General features: G+C 45.0%; 1 protein-coding gene across 1 annotated transcript in view; it reads right to left on the reverse strand.

Moving 5' to 3' along the window:
• Window positions 1-621: 621 nt before the first annotated feature.
• ccar1 (cell division cycle and apoptosis regulator 1) overlaps window positions 622-24,746 on the reverse strand; it is a 122,905-nt gene continuing 98,780 nt past the window's right edge. The window contains exons 21-23 of the mRNA XM_070873895.1: window positions 21,104-21,289; window positions 7,156-7,361; window positions 622-965 (exon numbers count right to left, since the gene is read on the reverse strand). Of these exons, the coding sequence (XP_070729996.1) occupies window positions 906-965; window positions 7,156-7,361; window positions 21,104-21,289 (452 nt within the window). The 3' untranslated portion in view covers window positions 622-905. The remainder of the gene's footprint in view (window positions 966-7,155; window positions 7,362-21,103; window positions 21,290-24,746) is intronic.

The following is a 24,746-nucleotide window of genomic DNA, read 5'->3' on the forward strand; positions in this document are numbered from 1 at the left end:
TCAGGTCACATTCTGAATCACAGCCTCTGTAATAACTGACACTCCTTTCCCCCCCACTCAGACCCTGACACATCTGCTGTGGGTGTCGAGCTCTTCCTCATTATCCAGATGTGCAACTATTGCAATTTTCTGACTTCAATGATTTGTGTATGGGGAAGGGAAGATAAAATGGGTGAGACACCAGGCTTCCATCTCTGAAAACGGTTTCAGATCCAGTCTGCACTAAACATTGGCTCAACTAGCCACAAAATGGCTGCGGTGGGAAATGCAGAATTAACCTTGTGCCCTGTTGCAATAAGAGTGTGAGTGAGATCGTAGAGGGAGCTTTACTCTGTATCTAACCTGTGCTGTATCTGCTCTGGGAGTGTTTGATGGGACAGTACAGAGTGAACTTGCCTCGGTATCTAACTCATGCAGCATCTTCCCTTGAAATGTTTGATGGGTCAGTGTAGAGTGAGCATTATTCTGTATCTAACCCAGATACACCCTCAGTGTAATCTCCAAAATCAGTCACTGTGATAATTAATATAATGGAACCACTCAATGTAATCTCCCAGCAGTTTGATATAAAGAGTTTAGCGTTTTAGCTTGCAGATAAAATGTGACCAATCAGCTTGTACGTCTGGTTTTCTTGTACTTTATTAACATAAAAAGTTAATGTTCCTCTAAAAACATTTTGCAATGCAAAAGTATCTTCAGCCGAGTAACTACCCATCCTTGAAGCAGTTTGGAATTCCACTTTTGCTAGTTTTTGTTTTAAACAGTTCACGGTTATTCAGAACTTTGTACATCTTTTTTTCTACAAACACATCCTTAAACTACAAAAATCTGTGACACATGCAGTGCTTCCGTCAGCTGCAACTCAGTAAAATCATTATATAACAATATGGTCGACTCCCCACACATCATGCAGGCGCTCCATTCTCCTTCGACTTTTTATTTTTGTCTTCCTCTGAGATTTCAGCCTGTTTCAAAACAAAGTTAAAGGAATATAATGAATTAGCCAGTGACAAGTTGAACCAAAAATTAAAGATCACAATTATAGATGCGGCAAAAGTTAAAGCATACAAGGGTAGCAGCTCCTGTGATGGACAGTGGGTAAATTACTGGGGCGAGGAAAGCCGATAGCCCTAGTGTGATCTGTGCTGAGTGCGCTGGTCCCAACAGGGGCCACTGTCCTAACAATCAGCACTCCTCCTGTATGGTGTCTAGCAACTCATGCTGGAGTGTATGCACGCCTGTGTCTGTGTGCGTCTGCAGGTATGTAAGTGCACCCGAGTGAGCGTCTGCCAGCTCGTGTCGTATCTGTCTGTGTGAACGGTGTGAGGACAGGATTCGGCTCAGCTGTGATGATTCCCACAACAGAAGATACTCATGTGAAGGCTGGCAAATGAGTCCCTGGGCCAGACACTGCCAGGCCCCATGGAATCTACCCCAGCCAGAGTCAGCACCTTCAGGAGAGGGGCCCATGGAGCTGTACCCCAGCCAGAGTCAGCACCTTCAGGAGAGGGGCCCATGGAACTGTACCCCAGCCAGAGTCAGCACCTTCAGGAGAGGGGCCCATGGAACTGTACCCCAGCCAGAGTCAGCACCTTCAGGAGAGGGGCTCATGGAACTGTACCCCAGCCAGATTCAGCACCTTCAGGAGAGGGGCCCATGGAACTGTACCCCAGCCAGAGTCAGTACCTTCAGGAGAGGGGCTCATGGAACTGTACCCCAGCCAGATTCAGCACCTTCAGGAGAGGGGCCCATGGAACTGTACCCCAGCCAGAGTCAGTACCTTCAGGAGAGGGGCCCATGGAACTGTACCCTAGCCAGAATCAGCACCTTCAGGAGAGGGGCCCATGGAACTGTACCCCAGCCAGAGTCAGCACCTTCAGGAGAGGGGCTCATGGAACTGTACCCCAGCCAGAGTGTTAGCACCTTCAGGAGAGGGGCTCATGGAACTGAGATAAAGTGCTGCTTGCATTTCTGTCAGTGATGCCACATTTGACAAATAGTAGTAGAATATGAAGTTACGAGAGAGTGATAAAAACTCAATACCATTACTGGAAAGAAACAGTTCCATTTATATAGCATGTTCTATCTTTAGAACACTGAAAGCACTTCATAAACAGATTACTCCTGAAGTCAGTGTTATATAAGCAAACATAACTGCCAATTAGCACAAAGCAAGATTCAACAAAAATCAAATAAGGTAAGAGACCAGTTAATCTGTTGGTTGAGTGAAGAATCTTGACCAGGACATGGAGGACTTCCCTGCTCCTCTGAATATCCATTGGACCCTTTACACCCACTTCCACTGAAACAGGCAGGTGGGGCCTCAGTTTAACAACTTAAAGACAACACAGCATTCCTTCAGTACTGCACTGCTGGGCAAGCCAAGATTATATACAAAAGCAAAATACTGTGGATGCTGGAATCTGAAATAAAGAGAAAATGCTGGAAATCTCAGCGGGTCAGGCAGCATCTGTGGAGAGAAGCAGAGTTAATGTTTCGGGTCACAGAGATGTGGCGAATGTTCGAAATGAACAAATTCTTAAGGAGCAGTGAAAGGGGGAGAGGAGGAACGAACAAAAGGGAAGGTCTGTGATAGGCTGGAAGACAGGAGAGATGAGAAAAAAGGGATGATGAGCCGACTTGAGATGATAATAGTAGAAGTTAGAAAAGGATTCGTTTAGATAGAGTGTGAATGACAGGATAATTATCAGCTGCCATGGAAACAAAGAGAGAAAAAAAGACATCAGAGCAAAATAGGGGCAGAGGTTCTGGTCTGAAATTGTTGAACTTGATTTTGAGTCCAGAAGACTGTAAAGTGCCTAAACGAAAGATGAGGTGCTGTTCCTCGAGCTTACGGTGAGCTTCAGTGAAACAGTGTAGGAAGCTGAGAATGGAGAGATCAGAGTGGGAGTGGAGTGGAGTATTAAAGTGACAGGCGACTGGAAGCTTTGAGTCACGTTTACGGACTGAACGGAGGTGTTCCGCAAAGCAGTCACCCAATCTGCGTTTGGTCTCGCCAATGTCGAGGAAACAGCATCGTGAGCAGCGAATATGGAATATAAATTGAAAGTACAACAAGTAAATTGCTGTTTCACCTGGATGGAGTATTTGGGGCCTTGGACAGTGAGAAGGGGAGGGGGTGCTGGGGGTAACTGTGGAATGGACCAGGGTATTGCGGAGGGAGCAGTCCCTTCGGAATGCTGGCGGGGGGAGGGGGGGGGGGGGGAAGGAGAAGAGATGTAATTGTTGGTGGGATCACACTGGAGGTGGTGGAAATGGCAAAGGCTGGTAGATGCAGTATAATGTGGATAAATGTGAGGTTATCCACTTTGGTGGCAAAAACACGAAGGCAGATTATCTGAATGGTGGCAGATTAGGAAAAGGGGAGGTGCAACGAGACCTGGGTGTCATGGTACATCAGTCATTGAAAGCTGGCATGCAGGTACAGCAGGCGGTGACGAAGGCAAATGGTATGTTGGCCTTTATAGCTAGGGAATTTGAGCATAGGAGCAGGGAGGTTTTACTGCAGTTGTACAGGGCCTTAGTGAGGTCTCACTTGGAATATTGTGTTCTGTTTTGGTCTCCTAATCTGAGGAAGGACGTTCTTGCTATTGAGGGAGTGCAGTGAAGGTTCACCAGACTCCTGGGATGACAGGATTGACACATATGAGGAGAGACTGGATCGACTGGGCCTTCATTCACTGGCGTTTAGAAGGATGAGAGGGGATCTCATAGAAACATATAAAATTCTGACGGGACTGGACAGGTTAGATGCAGGAAGAATGTTCTCTATGTTGGGGAAGTCCAGAACTATCGGACATAGTCTAAGGATAAGGGGTCAGCCATTTAGGACTGATGAGGAGAAACTTCTTCACTCAGAGTTGTCAATCTGTGGAATTCCCTACCGCAGAGAGTTGTTGATGCCAGTTCATTGGATATATTCAAGTGGGAGTTAGATATGGCCCTTACGGCTAAAGGGATCAAGGGATATGGAGAGAAAGCAGGAAAGGGGTGCTGAGGGAATGATCAGCCATGATCTTATTGAATGGTGGTGCAGGCGTGAAGGGCTGAATGACCTACTCTTGCACCTATTTTCTATGTTTCTATGAAAGATGAGGACAAGGAGAACTCTATCATAGTTCTGAGAGGGAGGGGAAGGGGTGAGAGCAGAGGTGCAGGAAATAGAATGAACACGATCGAGGGCCATGTTAACCACGGCGGAGGAGAATCCTCGGTTGAGGAAAAAAGACATGTCAGAGGCACCAGTGTGGAAGGTGGCGTCATCAGAGCAGATGCGACGGAGACGGAGAAACTAGGAGAATGGAATGGAGTCCTTACAGGATGGGGGGTGGGAGGAAGTGTAGTCCAGGTAGCTGTGGGAGTCAGTGGGCTTATAGCGAATGTTTGTCAATAGTCTTTCCCTAGAAATGGAGGCAGTGAAGTCGAGGAAGGGAAGGGAAGAGTTGGAGATAGACCGTGTGAAGGTGAGGGAAATTGGATGCAAAGTGAATGAAATTTTCTAATTCAGGGTGAGTGCAGGAAACAGCACCGATACAGTCATCAATGTATTGGAAAAAGTGAGGGAGGGCACCCGAGTAGGACTGGAACAAAGAATGTTCCATATATCCCACGAAAAGGCAGGCATAGCTAGGACCTATGAGGGTTTCCATAGCAACACCTCTTATTTGGAGCAAGTGAGTGGAGTTAAAGGAGAAGTTGTTTAATGTGAGAACAAGTTCAGCCAGGTGGAGGAGGGTGGAGGTAGATGGGGACTGGTTGGGCTTCTGCTCGAGGAAGAAGCGGAACGCCCTCAGGCCATCCTGGTGGATAGATGGAAGTGTACAGGGATTGGACGTTCATGGTGAAAAGGAGATGGTTGGGACCTGGAAACTTAAAATGACGGAGGGCGTCGGAGTCGCCGCAGATGTCGGTGGGAAGAGAGATAAGGGGAGAAAGAGTCAGGATAGGAGGAAATCAGTTCCGTGGGGCAAGAACAGGCTGAAACGATGGATCTACTAAGGCATTCCTGTTTGTGGATCTTGGGAAGGAGATAGAAGTGGGTTGTGCGGAGTTGGGGAACTATGAGGTTGGTGGCTGTAGAGGGAAGATCTCCAGAGATGAGATGAGGTCAGTGACGGTATGGGAAATTATGGCTTGATGTTCAGTCGTGGGGTCATGGTCCAGGGGGAGGTAGGAGGAGGTGTCAGAGAGTTGGCGATCAGCCTCTGCAAGGTAGAGGTCAGTTTGCCAAACAGTGCCACCCTTGTCAGCAGGTTTAATGACGAAGTTCGCGGTTGGATTTGAGAGAGTGGAGTGCTGCAAGTTCAGAGGGAGGTAGGTTGGAGTGAGTGAGGGGAGCAGAAAAATTGAGATGGCCGATGTCCCGTCGGCAATTCACAATGAAAAGATCCAGAGGGTAAGAGGTCAGAGGGAGGAGTCCAGGTAGAGCGAGAATTCTGAAAACCGGAGAAAGGGTCAGCTGTGCGAGGGGGAAGACTCCTGGCCGAAGAAGTGGGCACAGAGGGGAAGGCGGCGGAAACAGAGCTCAACATCGTGCCGAGCTCGAAATTCATTGAGGTTGGGGCGTAAGGGGATGAAGCTCAGGCCTTTGCTGAGTACTGATCGTGGTCAGAGAGAGGAAAGTCAGAGGGGATAGTGAAAACACGGCAGGGGGTGAGATTGGAAGAAGGGATGGGGTCAGAGGGAAGTCAAGGGAAAGAAGGTTACGAAGGGGCGTTGGCATCCAAGAGTTGTTGAAGTTTATGAACTTTTGATATCTGAAAAGGAAAATAGTTTTTTGTTAACGCGCCGGATAAGGGGAAGGATGAAATGGAACTGTGGACCAGGACAGCTTAGAGATAAGAGTGAGTCGGTGCTGCTGAAGAGAGGTGTCGAGAGCGTGCATGTGACACCGCATAGCGTTGAGTGTGGATCTTAGGATGCGGCAAAAGCAGTGGTTTGAGGAACGTTGAATATCACTGAGATATCTGTAATCCTGGGTGGATCCAAAACAAGAAGGGTGGAATTTCAGTTGGAATCCACGTGGATTATGTCGGATTATATACTCGAGTCTCCGAGTGAATCCATGAGTTCTGATTCAAACAAGTGTGCTGCCACTAAGTTAAGCAGACGGAGGGAGTGCTGCATTGTCAGAGGGGCAGTACTGACAGAGCGCTGCATTGGCGGAGGGGCATAACAGAGAGTGCTGCACTGTTGGAGGAGCAGTACTGAGGGAGTGCTGCACTGTCGGAGGGGCAGTGCTGAAGGAGCGCTGCACTGTCGGAGGGGCATAACAGAGAGCGCTGCACTGTTGGAGGAGCAGTACTGAGGAAGCACTGCACTGTCAGAGGGGCAGTACTGAGGGAGCGCTGCACTTTTGGGAGTGCAGTAACGAGAGAGCGCTGCATTGTTGGAGGGGCAGTACATAAAGGAAACCAAGGCATTGCTCAGATAGCAGGGAAGTTTCTCCCAGTCTCTTGGTCAGCATTTATCCCTCAAGTATCACTAAAAGCATTTATCTCATTACATAGAATGTGCAGCATAGAAACAGGCCATTCGGCCCAACTGGTCTATGCCGGCGTTTATGCTCGACAGGAGTCTCCTCCCACCTTACTTCACCTACCTGATCAACATATTCTTCCATTTCTTTCTCCCTCGTGTGCTTATCTAACTTCCCTTTAAATGCATCTATGTTAATTGCTCAAACACTCCCTGTGGCAGCGAGTTCCACATTCTCACCACTCTCTGGGTAAAGAAGTTTCTTCTGAATTCCCTATTGGATTTATTGGTGACTATCTTATATTGATGGCCCCTTGTTTTGGTCTCCTCACAAGTGGAAACATCATCTCTACCCTATCGAACCTCTTCATCATTTAAAAAAACCTCTATCAGGTCACCTCTCATCTTTTTGCTAGAGAAAAGAGCCTCAGCCTGTTCAGTCTTTATTTGCTGTTTGTTGGAGCTTGCTGTGTGCAAAATGGCAGCTGCATTTCAAGAGTGACTATATTTCAAAAGTACTTGATTGGCTGTGAAGTGCTTTGGAACGTCCCGAGGACATGAAAGGTTCTGAATAATTGTAAGCTCATTCTTTCTTACTCTAACATGAGTCAGTGCCTTGTGATAAGGAGGGAGAAACATGGGTGAAACAATCTTTACCTGTTTAAGGACACTATGAATTTCCTCCGTAATTGATGATAGATTCTTGTTGGTATGAATCAGCAGTTGCTGAAAACGTTGCTTTGCCTCCTCACATACTTTCAAGTTCCCCTCGGCACGGGTCAGGTATCTCTTGCTTTCTTTTACCTCCAAAGACAGACTTTTGCTGGCAGTCTCCAGTGTGGATACCTCCTTTGTTCGTTCTTCTGTATAAAACAAAAATATGTTGCACTAGTAGATCTCCCTTGGAATTGCTGATTGGTAGTCTGGGATCCGAGTGCCAACAAGACAGCTTCTACACAACCCAGGCTGCCTATCACTGAGAGACAGCAAATGTCCTGCAGCAGAAACTTAACTGGATCAGCCACATAAATACTGTGGCAACAAGAGGTCAGAAGCTGGGTATTCTGCAGTGAGTGTCTCACCTCCTGACTCCCCAAAGCCTTTCCACTATCTACAAGGCACAAGTCAGGAGTGTGATGGAATACTCTCCACTTGCCTGGATGAGTGCAGCTCCAACAACACTCAAGCTTGACACCATCCAGGATAAAGCAGCCGCTTGATTGGCAGCCCATCCACCGCCTTAAACATTCACTCCCTCCACCACCGGCGCACCGTGGCTGCAGTGTGTACCATCTACAAAATGCACTGCAGCAACTCGCCAAGGCTTCTTTGGCAGCACCACCCAAACCCGCGACCTCTCCCACCTAGAAGGACAAAGGCAGCAGGCGCATGGGAACACCATCACCTCCAAGTTCCCCTCCAAGTCACACACCATCCTGACTTGGAAATATATCACCGTTCCTTCATCGTCGCTGGGTCAAAATCCTGGAACTCCCTCCCTAACAGCACTGTGGAAGTACCTTCCACCACAAAGACTGCAGCGGTTCAAGAAGTTGGTTCACCACCACCTTCTCAAGGACAATTAGGGATGGGCAATAAACGCTGGCCTTGCCAGCGACGCCCACATCCCAGGAACAAATTTTTTTTTTTTTTTAAAAAGCAGCATGTTAACCGAATGGCGACGTAAAAATATTACAAACCGCAATTGAAACACACAGGTCTTGTACATATTTGTATTATTAGCACTTTACATAACTTGCTTAAGATGCATGGAAGATACTTTCTCCCTCCCTGCAACCTCTTTTTCTCAGTTATTTATATTAAATATTTTTCTTCCACCACCCATGATGGATTTACAATATTTGCTCAAGATGCAAGTACTTCATTCGTTACTTTATGCTCCCCCACCTCCCCTTCCCAAATCCTTTTAATTCACACTTATTCACATTATATATGGTATTTTTTCTCCCCCTACCTCCCATAGTAGATGTGTATCTTTTTGAAGCTTTTACAAACTATTAAAATTACTTATAGCACAGAAATTGGCCATTCGGCCCAACAGGTCCGTGCCGGTGTTTATGCTCCACACGAGCCTTCTCCCCACCCCTTTTCATTTAACCCCACCAACATATCCTTCGATTCCTTTCTCCCTCATGTTTATCTGCCTTCCCCTTAAATGCATCGATGCTATTCACCACAACCACTCCCTGTGGTAAAGAAGTTTCTTCTGAATTCCTGTTGGATTTATTAGTGACTACCTCATATTTATGGCGCCTAATTCTAGTCTCGATCGCAAGTGTAAATATCATCACTACGTCCATCATAATTAAACCCTTTCATAATCTATCAAGTCACCTCTCAGCCTTCTCTTTGCTAAAGAAAGACCCAGGATGTTCAATCTTTCCTGATGGGTTTAAGTCCTCAGTTCTGGCATTATAATAGTAATCATTTTTGCAGCTTCCCCAGTACCTCTATATCCATTTTATAATATGGAGACCAGAACTATGAACAGTGCTCCAAGTGTGGTCAAACCAAGGTTCTAGACAAGTTTAACATAACTTCTCTGCTTTTCCATTCTATCCCTCTAGAAAAGAACCCATGCTGTTGTTGTTGTGGCATGGCCCAGACACTCCGTGACCAGATGGTCATTCACTACAGCCCATGGACACTCCATTGACCAGGTGGTCATTCATTACAGCCCATGGACACTCCATTTACCAGATGGTCATTCACGACGGCCCATGGACACTCCAGTGACCAGGTGGTCATTCACTACAGTCCATGGACACTCCATTGACCAGGTGGTCATTCACTACAGCCCATGGACACTCCATTGACCAGATGGTCATTCACTACAGCCCATGGACACTCCATTGACCAGGTGGTCATTCATTACAGACCATGGACACTCCATTGACCAGATGGTCATTCACTATGGCCCATGGACACTCCAGTGACCAGGTGGTCATTCACTACAGCCCATGGACACTCCATTGACCAGGTGGTCATTCACTACGGTCCATGGACACTCCAGTGACCAGGTGGTCATTCACTACAGCCCATGGACACTCCATTGACCAGATGGTCATTCACTACGGCCCATGGACACTCCATTGACCAGGTGGTCATTCACTACAGCCCATGGACACTCCATTGACCAGGTGGTCATTCACTACAGCCCATGGACACTCCATTGACCAGGTGGTCATTCACTACAGCCCAGGGACACTCCATTGACCAGGTGGTCATTCACTATGGCCTACAGACACTCAGTGACCAGGTTGCCATTCACTGTGGTTAAGGGACGTCTCGTGACCAAATGGTCATTATCAACAGCCCAGGGATGACTTCAATGACCAGATGGCCACTTATCACAGCCAAGTTCTGAGCTGATCATCGAAACACTTGATAAACATCACCTCCCCAGCCCCAGTGCAGACATAGCCCTCTTAGCGATACAAAGGCTTAATTTTAAACAACACAGTTGCTAGGATTTTTTATTAAACTGAAATAATTGAATTGTTATATTTGGACTTTCTTCCTGCTGCCTGTGCATCCCTCATATTATCAATGATTTCTGCTCGGATGTGGTGTGTTGGGGCCATTGTTGTTGAGGTTATAAACTGCAGTTCCTAAATTGCATCTATCTCGCTCACACATACATAAGTTGACTGCGGCATCTGGATATCCCCAGCTCCCAAAACTCAGGTGAAGTTTAGAAGTCTGGGACTGAAGCAAAACTCAATGCAGGCCCCAGATAATCAGCTTTCTGTGAAGCAAACTTCGTGTTTGGATTTCCAATATTAAATGATTACGTTTATGCCTAATTTTCAAGTTTTCCTGTGGATTAAACATAGTGTGTTTGTAATGTTCGAATTTTAATTTTTTGTACTATTTATAGAATGTTACAGCACAGGAGGTCGTCGTTTGGCCCAGCGTGCCTGTGCTAGCTCTTTGAAAGAGCTATCGAATTAAACCCACTCCCCCTGCTCTTTTCCCATAAGCTTGCAAAATTTTCCTTTTCAAGTATTTATCCAATTCTCTTTTGAAAGTTACTATTGAATCTGCCTCTACCACCCTTTCAGGCAGTGGACTCCAGATCATAACAACTGCCTGCATGAAAAAATGACCTCAAATCTGTGCCCTCTGGTTATCTGTGTCATATGATTCTATGAAATGGGCATGGAAGGCAATGATATATTCAAGGACTTTGCAAAGACAGGTTTTGAATGGCGCAATAATTAGACAAGAAAGAAGGATCTAGATGGGTTTTTTAAGGATAGATGTGACGACCACTGTTGAGCTGGTGCTTGAGGATAGGGAACTATTGGGTTATAAACTGTAGCCCAGAAATCCCGGTTTCTCCTTCCCGCGGGCATTCGAATGGATTTTAGAAAAAAGATGCCCACTTACTTGAAGCTGCTGCGGCCACGCGAGATCCCGGTCCTGAGGCCTCTCCTGACTGCATGTCATAGCGCATGCAGTCAGGATGTGCGCAGGCCTGGAGCTGGAGTCACGTGGCTCTGGGCAGCCAATCAGGTATAGTATATTCTCATTCATAATAATGGGAACTCCGTAAGTTCCCACCCCCCCCCAAAACACTAATAACCAAGAATAAAAGATAGAAAAAATGCACAACATATTTTTATTAATTTAAATTAAAGTTAATTATGTATTTAAAAAATATATATTTTCCTGATTAAAAAAAGTTTTTTAAATTATGGTTTAAAATAAACTTACCGTAGTGGGGAAGGTTTTTAACAATAACATTTAAAAAATGTTATTTTGCAATGTTTTTGTGTGTTTTAAAACTCTTACGCCTACCAGCACTTATTGTCTACACTGATGTATAAACAATGGTCGCTTAGGTAAGCTGATGGAAACCTGCCAGACCCCAAGTAACTGTACCCAAGAATCAGCGTCGTTACATAAGAATACAAGAATTAGGAGCAGGAGTAGGCCATTCGGCCCCTCGAACCTGCTCCGCCATTCAATGAGATCATGGCTGATCTTCTACTTCAACTCCACTTTCCTGCACTGTCCCCATATCCCTTGATCTAAAAATCTATCAATCTCTATCTTGAATATATTCAAAGACTGAGCCTCCACAGCCCTCTGGGGTGGAGAATTCCAACACCTTCTGAGGGAAGAAGTTTCTCCTCATCTCAGTCCTAAATGGTCAACCCCTTATTCTGAGACTGTGACCCCAGGTTCTAGACTCCTCAGCCAGAGGAAACATCCTCCCTGCATCTACCCTGTCATGCCCTGTAAGAATTTTGTATGTTTAAATGTGATCACCTCTCATTCTTCTAAACTCTAGAGAATATAGGCCTAGTCTACTCAATCTCTTCTCATAGGACACTCCCCCCATCCAGGAATCAGTCTGGTGAACCATCATTGCGCTGCCTCAATGGCAAGTATATCTTTCCTTAGGCAAGACCACCAAAACTGTACACAATACTCCAGGTGAGGTCTCACCAGGGACTAATGCAATTGCAGTAAGATGTCTTTACTCTTATACTCAATCATCTTTTAATAAAGACCAATGTATTATTTTCTTTCTTAATTGCTTGCTGTACCTGCATGATAACTTTCAGTGATTCTTGTACAGGACATCCAGGTCCCCTCTGAACACCAACATTTCCCACCATTAAAAAAAAACTCTGCTTTTCTATTTTTCTTACCAAAGTGATAACTTCACATTTTTCCACATTATATTCCATTTGCCATGTTCTTGCCCGCTCACTTAGTCTGTCTATAAGCCCTTGAAGTCTCTTTGCATCCTCCTTACATTCCCACTTCGCTTTGTATCATCAGCAAACTTGGATATATTACATTTGGTCCCCTCATCCAAATCATTGCTATAGATTGTGAATAGCTGAGGCCCAAGCACTGATCCTTGCGCCACCCCACCAGTTACAGCCTGCCAACCCGAAAATGATTTTTCCTACTCTGTCCAATCCTCAATCCATGCTAGTATATTATCCCCAATCCCATGATTCCTAATTTTGTTCAATAACCTCGTGTGGCACCTTATCGAATGCCTTCTGAAAATTCAAATACACCACATCCACTGGTCCCCTCCCTTATCTATTCTGCTAGTTACAACCTCAAAATACTCAACAGATTTGTCAAACATGATTTCCCTTTCATAAATCCGTGTTAACTCTGTCCATTCCTATTATTATTTTCTAAGTGGCCTGTTACCACGTCCTTAATGATAGATTCTAACATTTTGCCTACTACTGGTGTCAGGCTAACTGGTCTGTAGTTCCTCGTTTTCTCTCTCCCTCCTTTCTTAAATAGCAGGGTTACCTTCGCTATCTTCCAATCTGTGGGAACTATTCTAGAATCTACAGAAGTTTGGAAGATGACAAGTGATGAATCCACTATCTCTATAGCCACCTCTTTCAAAACCCGAGGATGTAGTCCATCAGGTCCAGGAGATTTATGGGCTTTCAGTCCTATTAATTTCTCCAGTACTATTTTTTTTTTACTAATAGTAATTTCTTTCAGTTCCTCTTTCTCACTTGGTATTCCACTATTTCTGGGAGGTTTTTCGTGTCTTTTTCCGTGAAGACAGACAAAGTATTTGTTTAATTTCTCTGCCATTTCCTTATTCCCATTATAATTTCTCCTGTCTCAGCCTGTAGGGAACCCACATTTACTTATGCTAATCTTTTCCTATTTACATATATATAGACGCTTATACAGTCTGTTTTTATGTCTCTCACTAGTTTACTCTCATCTTCTATTTTCCCTTTCTTGATCAATTTCTTGGACCTCCTTTGCTGAATTCTAAAATCCTCAGGCTTACTGCTCATTTTGCCAACATTATAAGCCTCTTCCTTTGAGCTAATACTATCTTTAACTTCTCTTGTTAGTCACGGTTTGACCACTTTTCCTGTGGGGTTTTTGTGCCTTAAAGGAATGTATGTTGTAAATTATGTATTAATTCTTTAAATGCGAGCCATTGCTAGTCTACCGTCATACCTTTTAATGTAGTTTTCCAATCTACCTTAGCCAACTCTCCCCTCATACCTATGTAGTTTCCTTTGTTTAGATTTAAGACCCTAGTTTCGGATTTAACTAAATCCCTTTCAAACTTAATGTAAAATATCATATTCTAGTCACTCTTCCCCCAAGGGATACAAGGTTATTAATTAACCTTTTTTCATTGCACAATACTAGATCTAAAATAGGTTGTTCTCTAGTTGGTTCCTCAACATACTGATCTCGAAAACCATCATGTATACATTCCATGAATTCGTCCTACACACTATTTCTGCAAATTTGGTTTACCCAGTCTATATGTAAATTAAAGTCCATGATTATTGTATTACCTTTGTTACATACACCTCTAATTTCCTCATTTATACTGAGCCCTACATTACCACTACTGTTTGGGGGCCGATTAACAACTTCCACCAATGTTTAATGCCCCTTGCTGTTTCTTAGCTCCACCCAAACTGATTCTATTTCTTGATTTTCCGAGCTAAGATCCTTTCTCTCGAATGCCTTTATTCCATCCTTTATCAGGCTACTCCTCCAGCTTTTCCATTTTGCCTATCTCTTCTAAAAGTTACGTATTCTGGAATATTTAGTTCCCAACCTTGGTCACTTTGCAACCAAGTCTCTTTAATGGCTATTAGATCAAACCTATTAATTTCTATCTGCGCTATTAATTCATCTATTTTGTTGCAAATGCTTCGCGCACTCAGATATAGTGCCTTTAGCTTTGACTTTTTTCTGATGTCACCATGGTCAGTAATGTCCTACAATGGGTGGGCAATTATTTGGGCTGGAGGGCCACTTAACAAGTTTTGGCGAGCTGTTGTGGACCGCGCACCAATGTTCCCCGAGGCACAAGGCTGCGCAGTCTCGCAACAATCGTGTGGTCCCGTGCAGGCCACGCCTGCCACTGGAAGAGATACTGCGCATGCGCAGCTGCATAGTGGCTGGTAGTGCAGCAAATTTAAAGGGACCTCGTGCGAAAAATAATATGAGGGAACATTGCATAAACATAAACATTGCATAAACATAAATTCAGATAGTAGTCAGATACTATCTTACATATACAACATATATTCGATACTGCTTAGAAATGAATCAAAGATAAACGTTGAAAATGTTGTGGTATCTTCTGGTCTCTGTAAATCAGTGCTGTGAAATAGAACTGTACCCTCTTTAGAGCCTGTGTCAGCATCAAATCCCCACCTCAGTCATCCGTATGCCCCTTTGCAAAGATGACTAATAAAAGACTTGGATTTATATAGTGCCTTTCACGACCACCTTAAAGCGCTCCGCTTTACAGTCAATGAAGTACTTTTGGAGTGTAGTCACTGTTATAATGTGGGAAATGTGGCAGCCAATTTGCGCACAGCAAGCTCCCATAAACAACAATGTGATAATGATCAGATAATGTGTTTTTGTTATGTTGATTGAGGAATAAATATTGACCAGGACACCGGGGATAACTCCCTCGCTCTTCTTCGAAATAGTGCCATGGGATCTTTTACATCCAAACATGGAGCAGACAGGGCCTTGGTTTAACATCTCATCCGAAAGACGGCACCTCCGACAGTGCAGCACTCCCTCAGTACTTCACTGGAGTGTCAGCTTAGATTTATGTGCTCAAGTCCTTGGAGTGGGACTTGAACCCACAACCTCCTGACTCAGAGGCGAGTGTGCTACCCTCTGAGCCACAGCTGATACATGCCATCCCAATTGGTGCCAGATGAAAACTCCTCTGCTGTCATACTCTGGATACCAGGAGAGGAAAGATGCAGCGCCAGTCATTTTCTTCGGTAAAAGAGCCATTACTTCACTATAAATTGGATAGGGCATATTCGAGTGCGCAGGGCATTCTGGTTACGGATGTCCCCCAATGAGGTCCAGAATCACGGAACGGATCCTTTTAAGATCGGGCTTTTGCGCATTATTAATTTGAATGAAGTATTACTATGGCTTTTCCTTGGCTGCAGTTCAGGTCTGACTCTGACCCATGAGAAGTGAAAGTGGATAGACGAATGTGGAGTTCGAGCTCCAGCTTGCGTTCTATTTCTGTCCCATCCATTGGGCTGCATACAGCCCACGGCCCGTATTTTCTGTCCACACTTCCCTATTACCTTTGTTACTCTCTCTGTCCCTTCCTGACCCACTCTGCTTATTTTTACCCAAAACTTTGCTTTGCTCCAGAGCCTTGACATTTCTCTTGCTACTTTTAAATTTACTCTTTCCTGAATCCTCCCACCCCCCTTCATCAGCTTAAAGCCCCGTCTACTGCCCTGGTCGTCACCTTCCAAAATTCTACAGACCATGGAACAGTTCCTGCAGATTGGAGGGTGGCAAATGTAACCCCACTATTTAAAAAAGGAGGGAGCGAAAAGACAGGGAACTACAGACCGGTTAGCCTATCAGTAGTAGGGAAAATGCTAGAGTCTATTATAAAGGATGTGATAATGGCACACTTAGATAATATTAACGGGATTAGACAAAGTCAACATGGATTTATGAAAGGAAAATCATGTTTGACAAACCTACTGGAGTTTTTTGAGGATGTAACTGATAGAATAGATAAGGGAGAACCAGTGAATGTAGTGAATTTGGATTTTCAGAAGGCCTTTGATAAAGTCCCACATAAGAGGTTAGTGTGCAAAATTAAAGTACATAGGATTGGGGGTAATGTATTGGCATGGATTGAAAATTGGTTAACTGACAGGAAACAGAGAGTAGGAATAAACGGGTCTTTTTCGGGGTGGCAGGCAGTGACTGGTGGGGATCAGTGCTTGGGCCCCAGCTATTCACAATATATATAAAAATGATGTGGATGAGGGAACCAAATGTAATATTTCCAAGTTTTCTGATGATCCAAACCTAGGTGGGATTGTGAGCTGTGAGGAGGATGCAAAGGCGCTGCAAGGCGATTTAGATAGGTTGAGTGAGTGGGCAAACACATGACAGATGCAGTATAACGTGGATAAATGAAGTTATCCACTTTGTAGGAAAAACAAAGACAAAGTATTATTTAAATGGTGATGGCTTGGGAAGTGTCGATGTACAGAGGGACCTGGGTGTCCTTGCACACTAGTCATTGAAAGCAAACGTGCAGGTGCAGCAAGCAGTTAGGAAGGCAAATGGTATGTTGGCCTTCATTGCAAGAGGATTTGAGTACAAGAGCAAGGATGTCTTACTACCGTTATACAGGGCCTTGGTGAGATCGCACCTGGAGTATTGTGTGCTGTTTTGGTCTTCTTATCTAAGAAAGGATATACTTGCCATAGAGGGAGTGCAGCGAAGGTTCACCAGACTGATTCCTGGGATGGCAGGACTGTCATATGAGGAGAGATTGGGTCGACTAGGCCTGTATTCACGAGAGTTAAGAATGAGAGGAGATCTCGTTGAAACACATAAAATTCTGACGGGGTTGGACAGACTGGATGCGGGGAGGATGCTTCCCCTGGCTGGGAAGTCAAGAACAAGAGGTCACAGTCTCAGGATACAGGATAGGAAATTTAGGATCGAGATGAGGGGAAATTTTTTTACTCAGAGGGTGGTGAACCTGTGGAATTCTCTACCACAGAAGGTTGTGGAGGTCAAGTCACTGAATATATTTAAGGAGGGGATAAATAGATTTCTAGACACAAAAGGCATCAAGTGGTATGGGGAAAAAGCAGGAATATGGTGTTCAGACAGAGGATCAGCCATGATCATATTGAATGACAGTGTAGGCTTGAAGGGCTGAATGGCCTACTATTGCTCCTATTTTCTATATTTCTAACTATGTTTCTAGTTATTCGATTCACCAGGACACTGGTTCTAGCCCGGTTCAAGTGGAGCCTGTTCTAATGGAACAGCCCCCTCTTTCCCCAGTACTGGTGCCAGTGCCCCATGAAGCAATACCCCTGCCTCCCACACCACTTTGAGCCACGCATTTAACTTTCTATCTGCTTATCCCTATACCAATTGGCGCGTGGCTCAGGTAACAATCCAGAGATTCTGCTTTTTAATTTGGACCCCAACTCCTCAAACTCTCAACAGAACCTCATTCTTAGTTCTACCGATGTCGTTGGTTCCTATGTGGGTTATGACAACTGGATCCACCCCCTCCCACTCCAAGTTCTTCTTCAGCCGCGAGGAGATTTCTTTAACCCTGTTACCTTTACAAGCTTTGAAATTCCCAGTCGCAGCTGCAGAGAATCGTATTTATCCCTCTGACTATACTGTCCCCGACCACAACTACATTCCCTTTCAGTGCCTCCACTTGAATGGCCTCCTGTACCATGGTGCCATGGTCAGCTTGCTCATCCATCCTGCAGGCTTTTCCCCCGGCATCAAAAACCTCACACATGTTGGATAAGGGCAAAGGTTGAGGCTCCTCCAGCATAGACACATGGAAAATAGGTGCAGGAGGAGGCCATTCGGCCCTTTGAACCTGCACCACCATTCAATATGATCATGGCTGATGATGCAACTTTAGCACCCCATTCCTGCTTTCTCTCCATGCCCCTTGATCCCTTTAGCCATAAGGGCCACATCTAACTCCCCTTTGAATATATCTAACGAACTGGCCTCAACAACTTTCTGTGGTAGAGAATTCCACAGGTTCACAATTCTCTGAGTGAAGAAGTTTCTCATCTCGGTCCTAAATGGTTTACCTCTTATCCTTAGACTGTGACCCCTGGTTCTGGACTTCCCCAACATCGGGAACATTCTTCCTACATCTAACTTGTCCAGACCCGCCAGAATTTTATATGTTTCTATGAGATCCCCTCTCATTCTTTTAAATTCCAGTGAATATAAGTCTAGTCGATCCAGTCTTTCTTCATATGTCAGTCCTGCCATCGGGAATCAGTCTGGTGAACCTTCTCTGCACTCCCTCAATAGCAAGAATGTCCTTCCTCAGCTTAGGAGACCAAAACTGTACACAATATTCAGGGTGTGGCCTCACCAAGGCCCTGTACAACTGAAGACCGCCCTCTCCTATACTCAAATCCTCTAGCTATGAAGGCCAACATGCCATTTGCCTTCTTCACCGCCTGCTGTACCTGCATGCCAACTTTCAATGACTGATGTACCATGACTCCCAGATCTCGTTGCACCTACCCTTATCCTAATCTGACACCGTTCAGATAATATTCTGCCTTCCTATTTTCGCCATAAAAGTGGCTAACCTCTCATTTATCCACATTATACTGCATCTGCCATGCATATGCCCACTCACCTAACCTGTCCAAGTCACCCTGCAGCCTCTTAGCATCCTCCTCACAGCTCAAACTGCCACACAGCTTAGTGTCATCTGCAAACTTGGAGATATTACATTCAATTCCTTCATCTAAATCATTAATGTATATTGTAAATAGCTGGGGTCCCAGCACTGAACTTTGCGGTACCCCACTAGTCACGACCTGCCATTCTGAAAAGGACCCATTTATCCCTACTCTTTGTTTTCTGTCTGTCAACCAGTTCTCTATCCAGGTCAACACATTACCCCCCAATACCATGTGCTTTAATTTTGCACACTAATCTCTTGTGTGGGTCCTTGTCAAAAGCCTTTTGAAAGTCCAAATACACCACATCCACTGGTTCTCCCTTGTCCACGCTACTAGTTACATCCTCAAAAAATTCCATAAGATTTGTCAAGCATGATTTCCCTTTCATAAATCCATGCTGACTTGGACCGATCCTGTCACTGCTTTCCAAACGCGCTGAGATTACATCTTTAGTAATTGATTCCAACATTTTCCCCACTACCGATGTCAGGCTAACCGGTCTATAATTCTGTGTTTTCTCTCTCCCTCCTTTTTTAACAAGTGGCGTTACATTAGCTACCCTCCAATCCATAGGAACTGTTCCACAGTCTCTAGAATATTGGAAAATGACCACCAATGCATTTCAAGAGCCACTTCCTTAAGTACTCTGGGATGCAGACTATCAGGCCCTGGGAATTTATCGGCCTTCAATCCCATCAATTTCCTTAACGCAATTTCCTGACTAATAAGGATTTCTTTCAGTTCCCCCTTCTCGCTAGATTCTCTGTCCCCTAGTATTTCCGGAAGGTTATTTGTGTCTTCCTTCGTGAAGACAGAACCAAAGTATTTGTTCAATTGGTCTGCCATTTCTTTGTTCCCCATTATAAATTCACCTGATTCTGACTGCAACAGAGCTACATTTGTCTTCAATAATCTTTTACTCTTCGTATATCTATAGAATCTTTTGCAGTCAGTTTTTATGTTCCCTGCAAGCTTACTCTCATACTCTATTTTTCCCCTCCTAATTAAACCCTTTGTCCACCTCTGCTGAATTCTAAATTTCTCTCAGTCCTCAGGTTTGCTGCTTTTTTTGGCCAATTTATATGCTTCTTTCTTGGATTTAACACTATCCCTAATTTCCTTTGTTAGCCACGATTGAGCTACCTTCCCCGTTTTATTTTTACGTCAGACAGGGATGTACAATTGTTGAAGTTCATCCATGTGATCTTTAAATGTCTGCCATTGCCTATCCACCGTCAACCCTTTAAGTATCATTCGCCAGTCTATCCTAGCCAATGCACGTCTCATAGCATCGAAGTTACCTTTCTTTAAGTTCAGGACCCTAGCCTCTGAATTAATTGTGTCACTCTCCACCTTAAATGAAAAATTCGATATATTATGGTCACTCTTCCCCAAAGGGCCTCATACAACAAGATTGCTAATTATTCCCCTAATCATTACACAACATCCAGTCTCGAATGGCCAGCTCTCTAGTTGGTTCCTCGACATATTGATCCAGAAAATCATCCCTTATACATTCCAGGAAATCCTCCTCCATATTGCTACCAGCCCAATCTACATGTAGATTAAAGTCATCTATGATAACTGCTGTACCTTTATTGCACGCATCCCCAATTTCCTGTTTGATGCCATCCCCAACCTCACTAAAACTGTTTGGTGGTCTGTACACAACTCCCACTAGCGTTTTCTGCCCTTTGGTGTTCCCATACAGATTCCACATCATCCAAGCTAATGTCCTTCCTTACTATTGTGTTAATCTCCTCTTTAATCAGCAACACTACCTCACCTCCTTTTCCTTTCTGCCTATCCTTCCTGAATATTGAATACCCCTGGATGTTGAGTTCCCAGCCATGTCTCTGTAATCCCAATTACATCATATCCGTTAACAGTTATCTGCGCAGTTAATTCATCCACCTTATTACGAACCAGCACTGCACCTGGAATCCCCTTACTTGCCTGAGTTGCAGTCACACCCTCCTGTCCCTGACCACTAATCAGACCTGCATCACTATCTAACCTAAGGGGTGTGACTGCCTCCTAGATCGAAGTGTCCGGGTAACTCTCCCCCTCCCTGATACCCCACAATGTCTGCACCTCAGACTCCAGTTCAACAACTCTGAGCTGAAGTTCAAGATGCAGGCATTTACTGCAAACGTGGGGAGAGAAGGGAAGAAAACTGGGGTCACAGGGAGCTGGTAGGGTTCACCTGCAGGGTGAAGAGGCTTTGCATCTTCAGGCTGACCACACACACCAACTAATGGAGAAACATGTTCCCACACCTCCATGTTGGCAGAATGCTAATCTTCATGTATATCCACGATCACGCATCTTACCCATTCTGGCCTCCAGTGCTTGTACTCTCAGCTCCACTTCCGCTCGACTCTTTTCACTTTTTTGTAATTTTTGCAGCAAGCTCCCCACGTCCACCATTGCTCCATTATACACGATCAGGTTGCCGCTTTCTGCTCCGTTGTTGGATTCTGGTTTCACTGTTAAACTAGGCAACAAGAGTTTGTTTCCTAAAATAAATGAGAGAGGCCGGTCATCTCTGGGACCTTCGTTCAAATTTAACCCATCATCATGGATGGAAGTCTTTGCTTGTTGTAGAGCACCAATGGGAAAGGGGTTTGGGTAGTCTCTAATGCTGCAGCTGCCCTGTGAGTGTTCGATGGGGCAGTGATGAGGGAGCTTTACACTGTATCTAACCCATGCTGTACCTGCCCTGGGAGGGTTTGATGGGACAGTATAGAGGGAGCTTTACACTGTATCTAATCCATGCTGTACCTGCCCTGGGTATGCTTGATGGAGACTCTATCTAACCCGTGCTGGACCTGCCCTGGGAGTGTTTGATAGGGCAGTGTAGAGGGAGCTTTATTCTGTATCTAACCCGTACTGTATCTGCCCTGGGAGTGTTTGATGGGGCAGTGTAAAGGAAGCTTTACTGTGTATGCAACCCCTGCTGTAGCTGCCCTGGGAGTGTTTGATGGGGCAATGTAGAGGGAGATTTACTCTGTATCTAACCCGTGCTGTACCTGCTCCGGGAGTGTTTGATGGGACAGTGTCGAGGGAGATTTACTCTGTATTTAACCCATGCTGTACCTGCGCTAGGAGTGTTTGATTAGGCAGTAGAGGGAGCTTTACTCTGCATCTAACCTGTGCTGTACCCAATACTGGGTGCCTGCAATGCAAATTGGTCCATTTATCAGGACGAGCACCTCTCACCGAGATCAGCACAAAATTCACATAAAACATTGGTGAATACGCCTAAATAAACCATTAATCACTGAATGGATTCTCAGGGATAGACTGGAATTAAAGCTGCTTCAGATTATGCTCAGGAGAGGTAGCAACAGAACGTGAGTCTAGATTAAACTAGGCTTCGAGCTGTACTAATCTCAACCAGCACCACAGACTGTGAAAACACCAGTTTTGGCAAAAGCAAATATCAAACACTGGAATGTTCCAACACCTATTCCTGCCAATCCCCATTCACAAAATCTCCAGCAAGAGTTGAACAATTCAGTCACAAAACAACCTACACCTATACAGTGCTTTTAGTGTAGAAAATTATTCCAAGTCACTTCAAAAGTGTAATCAGACAGAAATGGGTGCCTTGCCAAAGGAGAGGCCGAAAGGTTTAGGGGGGAACTGCACGGCCACCAATGGTGGGGTTAAGAGAGTGGGGGATGCACAAGAGACCAGAGAGTTCTGTGGAGGGTTATAGGACTGAAGAGGTTCCTGAGATAGGGAGGGATGAATCCATGGAGGGATTTAAATAGATGAACGGGACTTGGTGCAAGTTAGGTTACGGGCAGCAAAGTTGTGGATGAGCTTAAGTTTATAGAGGGTGGAGAATGAATGGCTGGCCAGGAGAGCATTGGAATAGTCGAGTCTGGAGGTAACATGGATATGAGGGTTTCAGTGGTAGTTGAGCTGAGGCGGGGTGGAGACATGTTACGGAGGTAGGAGTAGGCGATCTTTGTGATGAAGAGGATATGGAGTTGGAATCTCAGCTCAGGGCCAAATAGAACGTTGAGGTTGCAAATAGTCTGTTTCAATCTCGGACAGTGGCGAGGGAAGGGGATGGAGTCGGTGACTAGGGAACGGAGTTTGTGGTAGCAGCTTCGGTTTGTCCAATTTTTAGCTGGAAGTAATTGTGGCTCTTCCAGGATTGGATATTGGACAAGTAGTCCAACAACACGATGGCAGTGGAGGGGTTGAGAGAGGTGCTGGAGAGGCAGAGCTCGGTGTCATCACTGTACATATGGATAGATCGTTCTGTGATTCCAAAGATAACTGGGTTAGGAAGAGATGCCATTGCTGGAGATTCTCTGGCTATGATCGTATAGGTAAGTGTGGAACCAAGTGAGGACAGTTCCACTGAACTGCACAACGAAGGAGAGGTGTTAGAAGAGGATGGTGTGGTCGACCGTGTTAGAAACATAGAAATTTACAGCACAGAAGGAGGCCCCCATCGTGTCCGTGCCGGCCGACAAAGAGCCGCACGGCCCTCGGTCAGCAGCCCTGAAGGCTACATATAAATCTATGAACAATGAGCAATGGCAGAAAGGTAAAGAGCACCCACAGCCCAACCAGTCCACCCCACACAACTGCAACACCCCTTGCACCGAAACATTCTATGCTCCACCCCAACCGGAGCCATGTGATCTCCTGGGAGAGGCAAAAACCAATATGGAAGGCTGGAGAGATCGAGGATGAGTATGGAGCAAGAATAATGCAACATGGTCACAGTAACACAGGATACCATTTATGACTTTGTTTGGGATCATTTCACTGCTGTGAAAACCAGATTGAAGAGATTCAAATACAGAGCTGTGGGAAAGATGAGCACATATTTGGGAAGCAACAGCAGAAAAGAGTCAGGAAAGACTTTAGTGGATGGAGCAAAAACCCAAATAAAACTATACAACAAACTTGCATTTATATAGCACCTTTCACAACCTCAGGATGCCCCAAACCACTTCACAGCCAATCAACTTCTTTTGAAATGTAGTCCTTGTTGTAATGTAGGGAAACAATGAGATAAATGAAAACAAAATGCAAAATACTGCTGAGGCTAGAAATCTGAGATTAAAATCAAAGATGCTGAGAACACTCAGCAGCAGCTGTGGAGAGGGAGGTAAGGGAAACATTTCAGGTCGACGACCTTTCATCAGAATTGGAAGATGGGACAAATGGCCTCCTTCTCTGTGCTGCATCATTCCACGTTACAGATGAACAGTTTATGAAGAGAAACAGTGGTAGGGTAAAGGGGGTGGGGAAAAAAGGTCTGTGATTAGGACAGGAGATGATTAAGTGACAGAAGTGATAACGCAAGACAAAATCATAGAATCATAGGAAGTTACAGCATAGGAGGCCGCCATTTCAGCCCGTCGTGTCCACGCTGGCTGACAAAGAGCTATCCAGCCTAATCCCACTTTCCAGCTCTTGATCCGTAGCCCTGTAGGTTATGGCACTTCAAGTGCCTATCCAAGTACCTTTTAAAAGTGGTGAGTGTTTCTGCCTCTATCACCCTTTCAGGCAGTGAGTTCCAGACCCCCACCGCCCTCTGGGTGAAAACATTTCCACTCAAATCTCCTGTATACCTCCCCCCAATTACTTTAAATCTATGCCACCTGGTTGTTGACCCCACTGCCAAGGGAAACAGATCCTTCCTATCTACTCTATCCAGGCCCCTCATAATTTCATACACCTCAATCAGGTTTCCCCTCTGCCTCCTCTGTTCCAAAGAAAACAGACCCAGCATCTCCAATCTTTCCTCATAGCCAAAATTCTCCAGTCCAGGCAGGAGGAGCCTTGCCAATACCACTAATAACTGAGAGATGTATGTATCTGGGAACACAATAAAGTGAGCAGTCCGAACCGCTAGATACAATTAGCATGTACCACTGGGTTATTAAGCCACCACATAATCTGATTGTGATAGCCCCAATATAGCTAGCACTTGTCGGTGGT

The sequence above is a fragment of the Pristiophorus japonicus genome, chromosome 3, assembly GCF_044704955.1.
Source record: "Pristiophorus japonicus isolate sPriJap1 chromosome 3, sPriJap1.hap1, whole genome shotgun sequence".
In the NCBI taxonomy this organism is placed as follows: Eukaryota; Metazoa; Chordata; class Chondrichthyes; family Pristiophoridae; genus Pristiophorus; species Pristiophorus japonicus.